Here is a 19,173-nt window from a genome sequence, read left to right as displayed (position 1 = left end):
CGAAATGCAGAACAAATCAATCATTCACCCCCAGTCAAGAGATTTGGGTTAAATGCATTGGTTTTTTGCTTACCGTGCCACCCCAGTTTAGACCCAGCCATGTGCAACCAACACTCGCAAGACACTTCAGAGGTTGCTTACCATTCACATGGCCCGAGTATACAGCTCTAACTGCTGTCAACTGGATTTGTTTTCTTCACCCGTCTATCCTACTGTTTCCCCACTTGTAGACATATACTGCTATTGCTCAAGTAGTTTTCATCTCCTAGCAAAGGACCTTTGTTATTGCACCACCATATTCTATCCCTGTGCCATCCAGCCTACCGTTTAACTCTGTGTCCCAATGCCAACCATCACAGCCATTTCAAGTGATAACATTTCTAATTTGGTTTCAAGTACAACAAATCGGTCCCAATATATGTATAGTTAAGTAGTACATGTGTAAAACTGCGGCAGAGGGGCTAGATCCAGGAACAGAAAGTGACCAGCGCCAAATCGTTGCTCCCCACCCCCAATAAAGTTAATTTACACATGTTTAAAACATTTAGCAATTTATTTTAAATACCTTATAAAAAGAGACCACGTTCAACTTTTAAAAAAAATCCTCATACATCATTATAGAATAATCATCTGTTGTATCAAAGGTTCTAAGATTAAAGTGCTACTGATGCCCTTCACTTTCTACAAACACGTTCCTCTGGTTACCACTCCTTTCAAAATCTTCACGATTACTGTTCCGTGTTTAGTGCGCAAGGCTCCACGCAGGGCAAAATCATATTTGTAAGAAAGGATACAGGACAAACGACAAACTGACGTTCAACTGAATTGTTGGCCTACTTTTAGGAAGCCATTTTCACGAGACACGAATTATAAAAGTTTGCTATATTAATCTTTACAGCTTCAACTAACCTGGACTGCCTTTGAAATTAGTGCTGGAGATATATGCAGTGCCAAAACAGCAAAATGATGAGGTATGTACAGAGAAGAATGCACTGTCTCCTCTTATAAACTATCAAATCCATATTAGCCTGAATCCAAGGGTCTCACCGGACTTTAGAAGACAAGCCTTATCTAGTAATGGGACTCTATGGTCATGTTAGATATGCTGTATCACCAGAGCAATGCCAGATGCAATCTGTAAAATGGACAAAAATGCCTAATACAGGTAGCGCCTTGAGTTCTGTTTGAGGGGTCAGTCCTGCAACTTTATTTCACATTATTTGGTTTTGTGGTAAAATAGTTATTTATACCTTTAATGCCCATCTTTCTATTTTTGTGTGTCTGGAATGTAACTGCAGTTTTAATTTTATTTCACAACAAACAATACAGTAGATGATCGTCAATGGATGGCATTTCTTAGCCTAATGCATACTTGTGTTTGCAACCTTTCAAGAAGACATCTATTTATGTTTCAGACACGTTCCTATGAAATCTTGAAAGTTGCAATACGAAAACATGTAGTAGCTTTAACAATTTGGTAGAGGTAGCATCTTTCGAAACACCTTGCAGGTTGCTTTTCCCAAATTCCTTTGTGCAACAGCACAGCGGCACAAGATTGGAAAGTGGTACCTCCACTTGACCTATCCATAGGCCCCTCCTCATGTCCACAGCTGCCATATCTGGTTTCTATAATCCTCTCTGCTTTTGATTGATCGGATACCAATGAAAACTAGAAGGCTTTTTTCAGCGTTTATGTAGATCACAGATAAAGTTCAAAGTTGAAAAAATGAACAAGACAATTAATGTCAGAACACACCCAGCAGCTCTACTTGGCAGACACAAGATATGGATTCCAGCATTTTGCCGAGGAGAGTTGGAGACAGCCAGGACACAATTGGGCAACATACTTAATACAGTTCATTTACCTCTGGACGAACAAGGCACTAGGTAAGGGTACACATTCTGGCATTTCTTGTTTTATGACTAAACTGGAATGACACTTTTTCCTAAACCCATCTCTTTTGTGCATATATAATGAAGTGAGCCTGATAACTTGTCTATTCTTCAAAAGTTGAGATAAGTTCAACAAGTTGAAAATGAGTTGAATGATAAATGAGATGATGTATTCAGGAAATATTGTCAGGCACAAGGTGTTTAAACAGTCTCACAAGCGGTATAAACTGTACTTATGAGTAAACTAATTACATCTTCAAGAAAAAACGAAGTCAAACTTTTTCAAAAACATACAGAAATGGGTGATTTACGCATAAGTTAAACTGGGATCTTTAGCAATTAAGGCTCTTAATAATTTCCTTCCAGGTACTCCACTTTGTTTTTGGAAAAAATCCCCAATTGAGCCTACTGAGATTACCAAACACAAATGACCTGAGTTGTCATGAGCTGCTGGTCAAATCTGCTCAACCTTTCTTAAGAGTGTTTAGAGGTCACTTGACCTCTCATCAATGTAACTCTGAAGACTCTTAGCGTCTCAATCGATCAACCTGTATAAAAACATCACATTCAAATCAAACAGAAACTCGTGCAGAATGGTTAGAATTGAGCAAGTCTTAGGCACCTGAAAGAGCTAGGCCCCAGTAAATAACCTAATTAGGGAGTGTAGCATTACATAAAGCATCCTAAGGTTACTTGTCACATATCCTTCGTTGTTTTAGAGTTAAACCTCACTTTCCAAAGTAATTAGGCCCTCCATACGAATACCGAAGTAGGTGAAATAGAGAGTATACGAGATTATCGAAACGAACTGTCCTCTCCTTTGACAAACGAACTACTAGGTACCAACGTTCACCAACACCTTGCTTCCAATAGCAGGAAAAATAAGTTAATTTCTATTGTCTGAAAACAAACTCTGACAACATTTAGTAGCAAAATGCCCATAAGTGGATGAAACGAATCTCCTCAAAGTCTCTGTACTTAGACACAAACGGCGAGTGACATGTGCCACAGTAGCAAACGGCGTTTGCTTTCTTACAAGGAGATGCATTCTGTGCAGTGCTTGGATGTTTATACATGGGTCCGAGGCACTTTGTCATTCGCTTCCTGCTTGAGGAGAATGTGCTATCAGTTCAGCTCTTCACATTCCGGAGGTCATCAATGTGCTAGGATGATGCCACAATCGGAGAGTGAAGCCCACTGCCCTAATATGCTCATGAGGCACTCTGGCATTTCAGTGAAGTAAAAAATGCAAATTGTCTGGAGTTAGTGGACGCAGCATTCTTGGAATAAGAGTTCAAACTGGTCTTCACACACAAAGCTCTAATTTCACCCCGCCACAACATATTAATTTAAAAACTAATTTCTTCATTTTGTGGTATCCTCCGCCCAATAAAAATATAGTTGTAAATATAAATTTATATGTCTATTTTAGGTCACTACAAGTCCTTGTTCCTGTTAAGGTTCTGTAAAATTGTGTGGTTTGTGTATTCAAATATCCATTGCTGACTTAATGCTGAAGGGTTGCAGATGTTCATGAAAACCTTGCGTTCAGAAGGGCTGCAGTCCATGCAGCTGCCGCTGATAGGGTGGTATAGTGTTTTGTCCTGTAAGGAGAAATATAGAAAAGGTAGACAGCTGAAACGATTATATTGTTAAAACAGTTACACACTGAAAAATAAAGTGCAAATACAACGGTGCTACGACTGTCTTTCGAACAATGTACATCAGTTTAGTTTATTCACTTAAGATGGTGCGATTTCACAAAGGACATTGTAGTGTCTAAAAATATAACGAGCATTAGCAAAGTAGAGTCAGTTTAGGTTTCCAAAGAACCTTTATTCCAACCAGAACCATGGACTATCCAGCTCCCCCGCCAGCCATGGAATGACTGGTCTCGGACATCCCCTGAAGACCATGAAATTCCAGGCTCGAGCTGGCATTCTTTAAAGGCAAAGCAAATTACAACACATCCCCTTTACAACAAAATGAAGGAGTAAGGAAAACAACACAAAAAGGAATGAAAGGAAACTTAGCATAAGGAGAATCTATGAACACAACCATATGACTTCGAGAAGAACATAATCTTTAAACTTGGCAGGTACTCTTTTACATCTATTTGAGGAGGATCTGCACAAACCATCATCCCAGCAACCAGTGCTTCCAGGAACATTGGCACCAGGAAACCCAGTAACATTGGCACATTTAACAAGTCCTGAAATACTCCAAGTACTACCTGTGTTGACTGTCACAACATTTTTCTTGATGGCTGTGATGGTGTAGGGACCCATGAAGCCAGAATTTCCCTTACAGCTATGTCTCACCTTCACAAGAACTTGATCCCCCAACATTCCATGTCTTCCCTTTAACAGACATTTTAGCATCATACCTCAATTTATACTTTTGTTGATAATCTAGAAGCCTGGTCCTCCTTGATTCGTCAGAAATGCCACTTTTGTTACTCATGGGTGACCACACAGGATTTAACTTAGAATTAGCCATCCTCCCCCTCAAAGGGAGACCTCTGCGTGACAACATTGGGGGAAGTTCGATAAGCCCACCACGTTTCTCTCAAAACACTCTCAAAAGACAGTCTAGATTCTAGTGCCCTCTGTGCACAACTTTTAACCACCCAGTTCCTTCTTTCCGTTAGGCCATTGGTTTGTGGTGCATACAGGGCTGTCTTCTGATGGACAGTCCCAAAATCTTTGAGAAAAACATGCATCTACTGGAACGCAAATTGCACTATGTTATCAATGACCAAATATTTTGGCACATCCTCACTCCCAAAAACATCCTTCAAAAACTCAGTTATAGTATTGACTACACTCACAAATTTAGTCCATACCCACTCAGAGGTTTAGTACACAGAAGGAGTACAAACCTTTCATATGAAGTCATTAGCTCAAACAGACCAATTATCCAATTATGTCTAAACCCAACTTGGACATACCATCTCCGGAACATGAACTGGAGACAAAGGAGCATGATTGGCAACATTGGATTTATCATTGGTTGCACTCAGCTGACAATCCTTGACCACCCCTTAAATCATATGGTCCATACCAGACCACCAATATCTCTTTCTTACCTGAGCTTTTGTGAGACTCCTGCCAAGATGTCCCTCATAGCAAGATTCACAATTCTGCCTCTTAAATCAGATGCTGGAACCACGTTAACCCCCCCTCATGAGAATTCCCTGACAAAAAATCAACAAAAAATCATCCCTTACTGACGAAAAGGGCTTCACATCTTGATCAAGTGTCTTGTTAGGCCATCTTATGGTGATAATGAGCGTGAGAGAGGGAAACACTTTGTCCTCATCAACATTCTTCGACCACTCTTCTTTTGACAAAGTTGGTTCAGCAACCCAATTCACACTGAGCCTCTTCATCACCCTGCTCATACTCCAAACGTAGCTGTGACAAACAGTCTGCAGACGTGTTGGCCAAACCTGGAATGTATTGAACACGAAAATTGTATTCTTGGGAGTCCTTCGCTCCAACGTTTGATTTTGGGAGTCACGTGATCACTATGATGACGACAAGAAAAGACTTGCACCAACGGTCGGTGATTAGACCTGACTAAGAATGGAATACCCCACAAATAAAATGTAAAATGTCTCACCGCCCGGGCACTTCAGCATCTCTAAGTGCTCTAGATGCAAAAATGACTACTCTCTCTTCTCCACCAACTACCTGAGAGAGTACTGCACCCAATCCCTTGAGACTAGGATACGTGGTCAGAATCGTTTTAAGTTTGACATCAAAATGTCCCAACATTGGCATTTTCCCAATCTCAGATTTGATTGTAGCAAAAGCTCGCTCACACTCCTGGGACCAATCAAAATGCACTCCCTTCTTCAGCAGTAGTCTGATGGGCTCAGCCCCACTTGCACATCCCATGATCAAATTGGAGTAAAACTCTGCAAGATCCAGAAAAGACCTGACTTGCTCCTTATCCTCAGGTGTAGATGCCTTCAATATGCTCTCCACAAGCTCCAGTTTAGGCTGTATACCCTCTCCAGATACTGCCAAGATAAGTAACAGACATCACACCAATACTAAACTTATAGTTTTTCACTGTGAGACCTTTCTCCCTCAACCTCTGAAACACACGCCTTAGTACAGCACCATGCGCCACATTGTTCCTTCAATAGACCAGAATATCATCCTGAAAGAACAGGACATTTGCCAAATCACCTAGGACCATCTTCATAACCCTTTGAAAACAGGCATTAGCCAGTCCAAAGGGCATTCTCAAAAAGCGGTAGGTTTCAAAGGGAGTTACAAAGGAACTCAGGTGCCTGGAATCACTTTGCAGCACTAGCTGGTGGTACGCAGATGAAAGGTGTACAACACTGAAAACTTTAGCACCCTTCAACATACTGATGGATTCAGAGATGTTCGAAAGAGGCTGACGGTCCACCCAAATTCACTCATTCAACCCTCGCAAGTCCACACACATCCTAACACTGGCACCACCATCCTTGGGCGCCAAAACCACTGGTGCAAACCACTTTGAAACCTCAATGACACCCAAATCCAACAGTCTTTGGAGCTCCCTTTTCAAAGGTTCTATCATTATATCCAGCACCCTGCGCACCTTATGTACACAAGGCTTGGCTCCCTTCTTCAAGATAATGAGGTGTTCAAAACCCTTGAGACATCCAAAACTATCTCCAAATACCTCATGAAACTCTTCAAAGTATTTCTCACCACCTCCCATATGATCAATCAACGTAACTTGGTCCTTAGAATTGCTGGCACTAGGGTTCAAGATGATACCCAAATCACACTGATGCCTCCACTCCAACAGGTTGTCATCCCTTTCTGCTACATATACTTTTCCCAGGGCTCGACCGCTCTCATTTGCGAGTCAGATTAATTCTGGACGAGTTATTTTTAGGTCCTACTCAACTCGCCCTTTCTGGCAAGTAGGAAAACAAACTGACATTTGACCTCTGCCTCTGAAAGCAGAGGAAATGTGACAAGATAGCAAGATTTAAAGTCATCTTTTTTGCTCAAAAAGTAAATGAGCAATAAAAATGCTTTTAAATCTTGTTAACTTGTCACATTTGCTCTGCTTTCAGAGTCAGAGGTCAAGTGCATTTCACTTAGGTCGAGGAGATTTTGTAGGTTACTAGATCTGCACGTCTAGTGCATTTTTTATGATTTTTCGAGCCCTGCAGTATGCCTGCCTTTGAACTCTATCTTAGCCACCACATACCCCAGAACATACATTGATGCGTGACCCTCCATAACTGACTGGGTTAATATCAGGGGGAAGCAGTTCTATATTACCCACTCCAACACTTTCATCCCACTGTTTGTTGATAATCGTGGTAAAAGGTAAACCCGAATCAGCCAACACAACAAATGTCCTTCCATCTACTTCAACATCACATTCAGGCATCACTACCTTCCCTGAGTCAAACTCCCCATCCTTCTCATTCACATTAAAAATAATGGTACTTACTGCCTCAGGTGCGTTCTCAGACACCCGGTTCCTCCCAGAGGATCTACACACGCGGGCATAATGCCCCTTTATACCACATTTCTTGCACACACGACCCTCTGGCATAACAGTTTGGACTGTTAGATAAATGTGAAAAACTACCACATCTATAGCACTTAAATCTTTTGAGAATAATTAGCGCCCCTCTCATGAAAGTCATGTTCAGAACCCTGTGACTGCACATCACGTTCAGGACGTGATCGTGCATCACGGTCAGAACCACGCGATTGTATGTCTCGTTCAGTACCTTTTCCCTTAACATTAGAGGAAACTTTAGCGATGTTGTCAGTGAAAATTTGACGAGTGTTAATATCTGTCAAAGCATGAATATCACCTTGCGCCTCCTTGTCCTCAAAATTCTTCTTCATTTCCTTTACACAAGTAGATGTATTTTCGACCCCCTCAACGATGGCTATAGCCTCTGTTAACGATGGATTCTTTGACAATAGTTTTTCTTGCACCGTGGTGCTATTGGTGCATCTCACCAGCTGATCTCTTGCCACAGAATCAGATAACTCCAAATTTGCACGCGCGTGCAAGGGTCTTTAACAATGCCACATAACTGCCCACTCTTTCAGCAGGCCCCTGCACTCTTGTAAAAAACAATCTGTGGCGTTCTAACACCACATTAATGCGGGGTCTAAAGTAACGTTCCAACATGGTCATTGACATCTCATACACATCTGATGGTTCCCCGTCACCGCCACCAACTGGTATCACATCCATACTATCATAGATGTTCCTCCCTTCAACACTTAAGATTGTGTAATGGCTTGCTTCCTGAAGGCAGAAACTTTTTCTCCAATTGCCACTATATACCAGTCAAGAACTGGTTCACCCTTTTCTGACAGAAAAGCAGGAAGTTGCGACATGCTGGTGTTGGTAGCCATGGTTACAGGGGAAAATGTATACAGAGAAAACTAAATGTGCCACAGTATGCTGAGAAGGACAATAATGTACCTGAATGACAGTTTCTGCCTTTACAGTATAACCTCACCATATATCTCACCATTCCATCCAGATATGCTGTAATAAAAGATGCAGTTTTTGTAAAAGGTCTAGTTGTGGCTCGATGTTGTCCAGTAGTTTCAGGAAAGGACTTGTTCCAAGATGGCAGCACGTCGTATGACGTTACGACGCATGTGTGATACGTCGAACGTAAGCGTGATGCCGGAAGGCAGAGAACAGAGTAGCCGCTGAGGTGAGAGCAGAATGCGGCGTAATTTCAGCAAGCGCGAGATGAGGCTCGTGCAGTGTTTAAATTGACCGTTGACTATGCCAATAGCAATTTTAACACTATACTCATAAAAGAAAGGCACACAATTCCAGTACTTCAGTGTGCCTCGTCTCGTTGTCCATAAACAACTCCTAATTAGATTCCCGATTTAGAAAACAGAATATTGTAAAATGGCAAAGATATAACTTCATGGGTCCGATTCTTCATCAATAGGGGAATCAGTGGCTCGCAATGCCTGTCCCCATAAGGTGTTTGTCGTTCGTCGCCAGTATTAAATTGCAGATTCAGTGTAGGTTTCCAAATATCCTTTATTCGTACCTGAACCAATGACTATCCAGCTCTCCAGCCAGCCATGGAATAATTGGTCTCTGACATCTTCATGGAGACAATGACATTCCAGGCTCGAGCTGGCATTCTTTAAAGGCAAAGCAAATTACAACCGTCTCGCCTATATGTCCTTTTGGCTTGGTCAATGCCTTTGCTGCTGTGCAGTATGGCTTAAAACAAAACTCCCTACCAAAAAAAGTTATGAAATGGCCTCTGCTTCATTTTGTAAGCAAGCATATGTATTCAACACACGTGTGCATGTCTACAAAAGGGGACAGGCTTTAAAAAAAACAATAAACAGATGAATGGGCTTGCAGGAGTGGGCTAGGGATGGAGTGGTGGTGAAGCAATTTGGTAGGTGAAGGGCAAAGTAACATGACAGGAAGGGGTGAAGCACCATGGAAAAGGAATACTGTGTCATAGTTTGCAAGCATCATTTTTACTAACACAACTGCACACACATTACACTGCCTTATTTATGACAAAAAAAGAAAACTTTTTTAAAGTAACAAATATAAGACAAAACGAAGTGGTTGACTCGCCACTGTATCTCAGTTCACACTACACTAACGGGAATGTTAAATAACAACCAGGTTTACACAAAAGATGCAGAGAAATTTATAATTTGGAAATCGAGGGACTTAAATAGTTAGTTGTTTAAGGTTAGAGCAAGATGTCAGTTTACCAAAAGTATATCATATATATCTGTAAAATGTATCTGTGGTGATATTTTTCATTATGGAAACATAATATGATGCATGAAAATGTAAGTGACATTTATACCCACGCGGGCAGTTCATTCGCCCATACAGCCCTCGGAGGGGTTGGCCTCTGCTCCTATGGTGGAAGACCCCTGTGCCTTCAGTGGAGCCACTGAAGGCACTGAACATTGCTGAGCAGCTGCAATGTTTGTTGCATCAATTCGGTAAATAATGTTTTCAAGGAACAAGCTCCCAAAGTAGGAGTTAGTTTCTTAGAAGAAAAAAAAGTCTCCAAAGCACTGACTCATTGCTTGATTACTCTGCCCTGGACTGCCATGCCTTGAACGGCTGTCCAGGACATGGAAATGTAGAGTTGATCAGAAGTAGGGAGAGTTGACCATCACAGTGACCTGGCGGCCCAGTGGCTGATAGGCCACAGGTCAGGTGCTTATGCAGGCAGAGCCAGCAGGAGGCTCTAACATGGCAAGCCTGGTGTTTTCTTCACTCCTAGTGAGGTTCCAACTCTGTTAAATGTAAACAATGCCCATAGTGCATTGACCGTATTTATCAAGCGGTAATAATAATTGTGGGGTCGTTGAGCGATACATATTCCTCCTATACAGACTGCAACCCCGAGAGCAACTCACACAATGGACGACTAATGGCTTTCAGTTTTTGCCACAGCCCCAGATAAAAACACCTGATAAAATACACTCAGCTCATCCGACACAGCCACTGCACAGTATTCCAAAGCATTGGAGAAATGGGCATTCAAGACAGGTCACAACTTCACCTGGCATACCTAAGGCAAATGTAGGTTACACAAATGTAGGTGATACAACATAACTAGCGTCATATGCAATACACATAAACACACAGTCACACCACTTATACTTGATACATGCCACATTATTGCAATACATCAAAAAACACTGGGCCCCACAGAGACAAGAACTTCCAAACCACTATCTGGTCAAGACCCTATGTTATATGGGCAGAGGGAGACAGCTTATAAAACGGCTATATGTGGGGATACGGGCACGCCGCGATAGACCTTACAGAACTACGTGACACATGGGCGGGGACAAAGGGCGGGAGCACTCAGACAAGGAATGGGGTGTTCTTTTAGAATACCCAAAACAAGTGTCCAGAAATGTTAAGTTTAAATTTATACAAACTATGGTACTCCGTAGAGCCTATCTTACCCCGCATAGACTACAACGGATGTTCCTGCAAACACAACACAAATGCCCTCTCTGCCATCTGAAAGAAGCTTATGTAGCTCACATGATCTGGGCATGTCCTCGCTTGCAACATTTTTGGGAGTCAGTCAGACTTCATATAGTGTCAGTTACGCAGCTAAATCTGGGCGACACAACTGAGGACTGTATCCTAGGCTATTATAAACGCTCGAAAAAAACTAAAGGTTCAGAATAGATTCACAGACCTCGCCCTAATAATAACAAAAAGAGCCATCACTATGCGATGGAAGTCACTGAAACCCCCCACTGTGCACAGTTGGCATAGTGAAATGCTCCGCTAGGGTAGCGCCGAGAGCGCAGCGATGCGGCGGGAGGAAGCTAGGGGATTGCGGAAAAATCCGATATCTTTGGAATGGGATACAAATGCTTGAAGCCCTAAAAGGAGCGGACCTGGAACTGGCGGATAGCACCCCGAACATACAATAAACCATAACATATTTGTAACAAGAACAAGATACAGTGTAGGATGAACTTAGCCAATAGATGCACACTATTAAGATGCGGAAGCACGACCATGGAGCAGGCTGCAAGAACATGTTTATAAATGATGGTAACGCCAGAACAAGAGTGGGAGTGGGGCGAGTAAAAATATCCATGCTCGTCTTCTCTTTTTTGGATTGGTTTAATATAAGGTTAATTAAGAAAGTATAATTCTTGGCTGATACAAGGCAAAGACATTAGTACAGATACAGATAATAGAATGTAACGTAAAAGTTTTTTTTATGCTTAACACCATGCTATTTAACACTGCCTTATATGCCTAATTCCCGTTGTATGGCGAGCCACTCTGGCTGTTTAATGGAAAAAAACATACACACAGTAACACAAGCGCATGGCGACTGATACCCACACAAAACAAAGATACATTCTTGCATTTAAATCAAAACACCCAACTCCATCTGTGTATGCATGCACAAAAACAAGCAAGCAGATAAAACCACCACAAGAATATTCTTCCCAAACACAAAAGCATATACAGGTGGATTTTTGTATGCATACAGAGATCGGTTAACACACATCCTTACACATCTCTGAAAATTCACACATCTCTGAATGCAAACACAGTAGACAAACACTACCGGATGGGTTCTCAACACAAATATTCAGATATACTTGCGTGCAAACACACGTCGTCACACAGAAACACATACGTCCAGGCTTGTCTATGTACACTGGGATAAATTGTTTCAGACACACACATACTTCCTGCTGTAGACATGAGTGTAAATGTAAGGAAACAGCAGGGAGAGGGGGTCAAGAAGGGAGGAACATCAATATATTGAGTGATGAAGGGGAGAGTGTCGAACAAAGGGAAGAGTGGTGGGAGGAATAGGGAAAAGCAGTCTGCGAGATAAGGAAGAGAGAAACAAGGGCTGGAAAGATGTCGGTAGAAAGAGAATTAGGAGAGGGTGTGGGTAAAGACCAGTTTGAAATTGTGCAGCATGTTGACAATGGATAATAAAAGCCTGTTATAAGCATTTTTGTTACCTTATATTTAACAAAGAAGACATTATGTACAACTGAACGACCCTATTAAAATAAGAAGTAACTTAAAAAATGTCTTAGATTTTTTGCCTTGCAATGCTGGCAACTCCTTCCTGCCTATTCTAATGCTTGTTTGTTATAGATTTTTTTGTTATTGGAGAGAGGGAGGGGCATAAATAACGGACAAACTACGGGAGGGTAAATAGGTCCTGAATTACAACACGTGCAGCAGTAGAACACTAGGGGAGAACCAACAGAAGCCACTTTCCGAGGGCAGACTGAGGTGGTGCTGAGCTGGTGCGCGGGTGATGCTTAGGTGATGATGAATGATACTGAGGTGGTGCTGGTTGATGGTGGTGTGGTGGTGTGCTGGTGCGGAGGTGAAGCTGAGTGATGCTGAGTTGGTGCTGTGCTGAGGTGATGCACTGATGCTGAAGTGGTGCTGCGCTGCTGCCGAGGTGGTGATGCGCTGTTGCTGAGGGGGCGGGCTGGTGTGGCTTTGATGCTCAGTTGGTGCTACACTGGTGGTGGTGCACTGATGAGGAGATACTGCTGTGCTGATGCTGAGGTGGTGCTCAGCTGAAATTGAGGCGATGCTGAGATGGGGGTGCTACACTAGTGCCTTGGTGGTGCTGAGGTGATGCTGTGCTGATGCTGAGGTGGTGCCATGCTGATGCGGAAGTGGTACTGTGCTGATGCCGAGGTGCTGCTGTGCTGATGCAGAGGTGGTGCTGTGCTGATGGTGAAGTGGTGCGGATGTGGTGCTGAATTGCTGCTTAGGTGGTGCTACGCTGATACTGAAGTGGAGCTGCGTTGGTGCTGAGTTGCTGGTGCTGAGGTGGGGCTGTGTGTTGGTGTGCTGCTCTGATGCCGAGATGATGCTGTGCTGATGTTGAGGTGGTACTGCCCTAGTGCTGAGATGGTGCTGCGCTCATGCGGAGTTGGTGCTCCACTGGAGGTGGTGCACTGATGAGTGGCCCCTAAAGATCCTGTACATACAGCACTATTGATAGCTACCACTTTGAGCATGCAGTCTTGGTGAGACCAGAGTGCACCTTAGATCACACTTTTCCACTACATTATGCATTACTCGGGGTTGCACCCGAGGTTTAAAACAGGAATACATTGAAGTTGTGGTATATTTTATGGGTGTGCTACATTTCAGTCTTTGCCTGCAAACTAAGAAAAGGCTTATGGAGGTTCTTACGTGGAGTTTTGCAGGGTTTTTCTTCAGCAGAGCACCTATAGCAGAAATAGTAGTTTGTTATTTATTGCTCCCCTAAAGTGTTGTGAAGTTAGGTATATATATATATATATATTACCACTCACCCTCATTTGGCATGTCACCCTGTTTTCACTCATATTTGCCCTGGTGACAAATATAACACTTGACAGACTTCAACGTGGTTGCCTCTTTTCCAACCTACATCAACCTCCCAAAAACTACTTATTCATCTTGAATAATATAATCAGTGGCGGCTGGCATGTAAGAAGGGTGGTGAGCAGGAGGAAAAAATGATTTAGAAATAAAAAAATGTAAATCCTGGCATGATGTCCTCCCATCTTAGGTCCAGGCAGGCTCCAACACGGTACCAGGAAACTGCAGCAACCTATCCTGGAACTGCTTTCATGCAGCAATGAAAAAACACCAGGATTAGAGGGAGCGGCCTCTCTCGCCACTCCCGAGGGCACTGAAGCCCTACGCTGTCTCTAACCCAGGTTTAAACTGCGTATGTCTGGCTGGCCGTCATAAGAAAGCCAGCTAGAAGACATGTGCCCTTTAAACTTAAAGTTCCCTGTCCATCACTGCTTTGGCAGCAGCAGAAACCAGAAAGCCCCGCCTTGACGCTCTGCTAGGACGGAGTTTTGAAAAATACAATGGTAATAAATGAACTTTATTACCATATTATTTTTCTATATCTGGGGGTAATTTGGTTAGTGGGGTTGACACTTTTTGTATTCACTTCAATTTTGCCAACTAACTCTGGTAGTACCTGCTCTGAATATTTAAGGACTGCTTTCGCACATGTGGGTGGCATTTCTGCCATTCTTACAACTGTTACCGCGTAATTTAAAGGAGAATCCGGAGTCGCAGTCTGCCCTGCATTCGGTAGCTGTTTATATGCATGACGAATTAACCTCTAGTGAATTCCTCCTGCACAGTGTCAAATTTGCCTGCTTAACGACTTTTTGTTTAAGCTGCAACAATCATCCACATTTTCTTTTTTCCTTTGCTTGCAGTGGTAAAACCTGTAACAATTATTTGCCACATAAACACATCGTGCACCATGCGTATCTATTTCAGCCAGTATAATTACAAAGTCATCACCCTCCCGAGCACAGCAGGCTCTCTTTTGTATTGGACCATACAGACATTCCAGTCCCAGGAAATGCAACAAAATTATGTTTTTCTCTCAATCAAAAGAATTATCTTCAATTGGGAACATATAGTATTCTTTCTACTCAAGTCAACTCATTGCTAAATTAAAACTTGTGGTTGCAACTAAGTAAACAACTATAGTCCACACAGTATGCAGACACAATCTAGATACAGTGAAAAATTTGTGGAAACGGTGCGCAGTCGAGCAAAACAAGAACTAAAGTACTTGGCTTACTTAGGGCAGAGAAGGTATCACAAGTACACTGAGTCCATTCCAGGTTTGAACTGGGATAGAAAACTGGCCCAGGCACATAAATAAAAGTGGTCACCATTGGCGGATCAGACAGCTAAAAAAGGTACCCTCATTTGCAAATCTGGGCATTTATTAACTTGCAAAGACATTTTATGGCTGTTTTACAGGGTGTGGGATACTACATGCATTTGTGCTAGTTGCAGGCAATATTTATGGTAAAATCAGTAAAAACCTGCCCTTCAGACCCTAAAATAGGCCCACAAACAGTAAAAAAAGAAGAGGAAACAGCCCACACACTGACCGGTCAGACCAGCCTGCCAGATTACCTTATAGGCCACTCCAACTATTGTCCAATGTGTAATGACGTTGTACTTACACTAAAGTTGGTGTCTTGCACTCAAGCATAAAGTGATGCCCTAACGGTCACTGCATATTTTTATGATATATTCTTTAATCTATGTGAACTCATCTGAGTTGTTCCAGGAGTTCCTTTGTGTTTCTACAAGTTTTTCCCTTTTTGTCGGGTGTCAATGAAACAATTATGTTACATACACTGTAAGCATCTGTTCAGGGTCAGACTGGGACAAGAAAATAGGCCCTGGCACCAAAATAAAATAAAAGTGCCCTCCACTAGCAAAGCAGATAGTTAAAAAGTGGTAATATCAGAGAAATAAACAGTAAATATAACCCACCAGGCCATAAAACCGTCCCACAACTGCTAAAAACAAGAACAGGCAAAGCCAATAGGTCTTGGCAATCCAACAGCTGTTGCCGTTGTCAATGTTCCAGTCTTTTAGCTATGTGTGATGGAGTGGATGTATGTGGGTTGGAGTGGAATTGTGTGGTATCAAGTGGAGTTGTGTAGGTGTGCATTGGAATTCTGTGGGTAGTACTTATGAGGTATTGCGTGTAGTGGAATTATGTGGAGTGAGAATGTGTGTCAAGGTGTGTAATTAAGGGGAGTGGTATTGTGTGTCATGGAGTGGCATGCAAGCACTATGGTCGGAGCAGTAGGAAGGGGAAGTGGGAGGAGGGGAAGAATGAATAGCAAATGTACTGCTGCTGTATTGATTCCGGGCTGCTGTTTTGATTTCGAAAGAGATTGACATCACATGTGAGTAATCTACAGGCTGATAAGATCCTGAACTATAATGCAGTGCCTGGGGGCCCGGCAGAGATAGAGGGTGCAGCAGACTTGCTAGAAAAGTGAGAACAGCTTCTGAAGCAAGCAGAGACACCGTTCTACCCAGGACACAAATAACTGGACTACTACCATAGTTAAAAGGAAGCAACGCTGGGGACAGCAGGACTCACCCTCCCCTGAGTATAAATACAGGATGCAAGCACACGAGGCACAAGCTAAAACCTCTTATTGTATACCCAAGCCCAGTGTGCTCTTGAAAATAGAACTGTGCAGACAGAAATCACAGCAGCTGGGTGAATTCGCATAGAAAACAAGTTCTTGTGAGAAGTGTCTAAGGGTGCAAATTGTACCTCAATCACATCAGCCCAGTGACTGAAAACATTCAGCGCCTGTGTGAAGTGTTCCTAGAAAAAGGAGTCCATAAAACAGTTGCTAAAATGGGAAAAGTGTAACCCTACAAATAATAGGGCAGTGCTCCGTGGGAGGGAACAAAACACGAAACGGAGGGACAATTAGGAAAGATTATCCACTAGCAAGCAAGCCTTTTTTAAAGGACACTCAAAATAACAAATTTAAAGCAGTGGGCGGGCTGTAAGCCCACAGAGTGTATACAACATGTCTCTTTGAGACAGAGCATGTGCTGTCTAGAGCAGAGACCGAACAAGCATTTACAAAGCAATGGTCTCGGCATTATTAAAGGTAGAGCTATTGGCATGCTCATGACATTTTTTTTTTTAACATAAATAAATGGTATTGTCATTTACAATGGCAATAGGTGAGCAGTAGAGAGTATTCGCGGACACAGAGCCATTCACACACACACAGACAGAGCCGCGCGCACACACACACAGAGAGACAGAGCCGCGCACACACACACACACACAGACAGAGCCACACACACACACAGAGCCACGCACACACACACACAGACAGAGCCACGCACACACACAGAGACAAGCGCACACACACAGACAGAGCCACGCACACACACAGACAGAGCCACGCACACACACAGACAGAGCCACGCACACACTCAGACAGCCACACACACACAAGGAGGGAGCTGAAAAACATGTTCTCTTGTGAAGTGCTTAACCACTTGGCTGCTAAGGGGTGTGCATGTAGGTCCATTGACTTTCCATTGAAATCAATGGGCCCTACATGACGAGTTACCCTTGTCATTAGCACTGAAGGGGTTAATGAAAAAAGAAAAATGTAATTCACTAAAAGAGCAGTGGACGGATACAGGTAAACCAATCAAAACCATGTTAAAGAGGTTATTCTCAAGCAAGGGAGTTGCCAGCAAATTAAAATAACCCCCACTTTGATCCAAACCTCTGATGGTACCATGTAAGCAAAGTTAGTGAGCCTGACCCTCGATAGAAGAGCTTTCTTGACTCTTCCATCCAAGCAGATATCTAACTATCCTTTCACCCTCCCATCCAACACCAATAGCCACTTTTCCACTTTCACCTTTCTGTCCATTCTTTCACCCTTTCCTTTTTTTCACTTGAATGTCCTTCACCTGTCTTTCCTTTCTTTCCATCCTTACACCCTTCTGTTCTATCACTCTCCTTTCCTTTCACCCTTCCTTGCTTTCAGCCTTCCTATATTACCTTTTCTGCCTACCCATGTTTATTTCTTCCTTGTCTCACTTGCTCTTCCAGAAAATAGAGGGTGTGGCATAAGGGTCAGACCTGCTGACTTCGAGTCTCAGCATCCGAGCAAAACACTTAATCTCCCTGTGCCTACAGAAATGTATGTCAATTCACAACTTTATGTCAGTCTTCAAGAAAGTTTCATAGAACACCGGTCTGGGATGCCAAACTACATCATTCTCCTGATTGCAGGCAAGTCTTCAACGCCTGGCTTGCTCCTGGCAGGCATGCGTCCACGATACTGGACAGAATAAACTCAACCATCAAAACCTTGGAACTTAAAAATACTTATGTTTCACCTCCACCTCGGGCGAGGAAAGAGGCTCTTCTGCGAAGTCCACGACCCCTAGAATACTTCTAATGGACCTTAGGAAAGAAGGTAGTATTCTCCCTTCCCTGAGAGTTATTTTTTTTAACTGACAATCCAGATTCATAAGTACTGTGTCCGAAAACCTAGGTGGCGGGTGGCTGATGGAGTTGAAACACAGTCCATCCTTTATAAAACACCACAGGCACACTCGTCTGATAGTGGTGCTCAACCAAAGCGTGGCAATAACCTGAACTTCCAGTACTCGTACTCAGCCCGCGTACAACTTCTTACATGCAGCACCTTGCTGAGTTATTTGTGCTGGAAACAGCTCTCTCTGCTGGAGCACCACCATAACTAACCACAGAGCAGTCGTGCACTCTGTTGGGAAACCAGCACATCAATCCTGACCGGCACAACACCTACTTCAGCGGTAGTGAGAAAGGCATTCCCAAGGTGTATAATCTTAGCAAGCAATGAATGCTTCAAGCTGCGCAAATGCCATTTCTCACATAAAGCATCATCCTTCAACATTCCATGTCATTCCAGTACTTACATCCACACAGCACCATACATACATCTTAAAACTACACAATCCGTTGTGTGTCGGGGTCGGATGCCCCGCACACAGCCCTACTCTATACACACTAACATGTGCTGCATCAATACCCACATAAGACTGGCAGAGTCCAGCCACCGCCCTGCATCTGTCGCGCTGCACAGATAAACAACTGTCGATATATTTGATTCCAATGCAGAAATCCCGGCTGTCGTGTCATTAAAGACAGTCACGCATCCTTTTATCGTCATCCTGCTACTATAATGCTTCTTGTAATTGACGTTGATGTGCCACTGCTGTTCCCACGTTTCACGTCTCTACCAGGACAGGTCCCACCAACAGGGTCTGGACCCGGAAAGCTTTATTGTCATCTTTCTGATGTCGACAAAATGGGTACCAAAGAGAAGGTGGTAGGCATTAATCGATGTAAGCATTTGGAGACAATTCAGCCTG

General features: G+C 43.0%; 1 protein-coding gene across 2 annotated transcripts in view; it reads right to left on the bottom strand.

Annotated features, from left to right (window-relative positions):
- Window positions 1-534: 534 nt before the first annotated feature.
- GALNT10 (polypeptide N-acetylgalactosaminyltransferase 10) overlaps window positions 535-19,173 on the bottom strand; it is a 688,264-nt gene continuing 669,625 nt past the window's right edge. For both annotated transcript variants that reach the window (XM_078653659.1, XM_078653660.1), the window contains one exon: window positions 535-3,497. In XM_078653659.1, the coding sequence (XP_078509785.1) occupies window positions 3,330-3,497 (168 nt within the window). In that variant the 3' untranslated portion in view covers window positions 535-3,329. The remainder of the gene's footprint in view (window positions 3,498-19,173) is intronic.

This window comes from Lissotriton helveticus, chromosome 7, assembly GCF_964261635.1.
Source record: "Lissotriton helveticus chromosome 7, aLisHel1.1, whole genome shotgun sequence".
Lineage (NCBI taxonomy): Eukaryota > Metazoa > Chordata > Amphibia > Caudata > Salamandridae > Lissotriton > Lissotriton helveticus.
The sequence above is the reverse complement of the archived record's forward strand: the minus strand, read 5'-3'. Positions and strand labels throughout refer to the sequence as shown.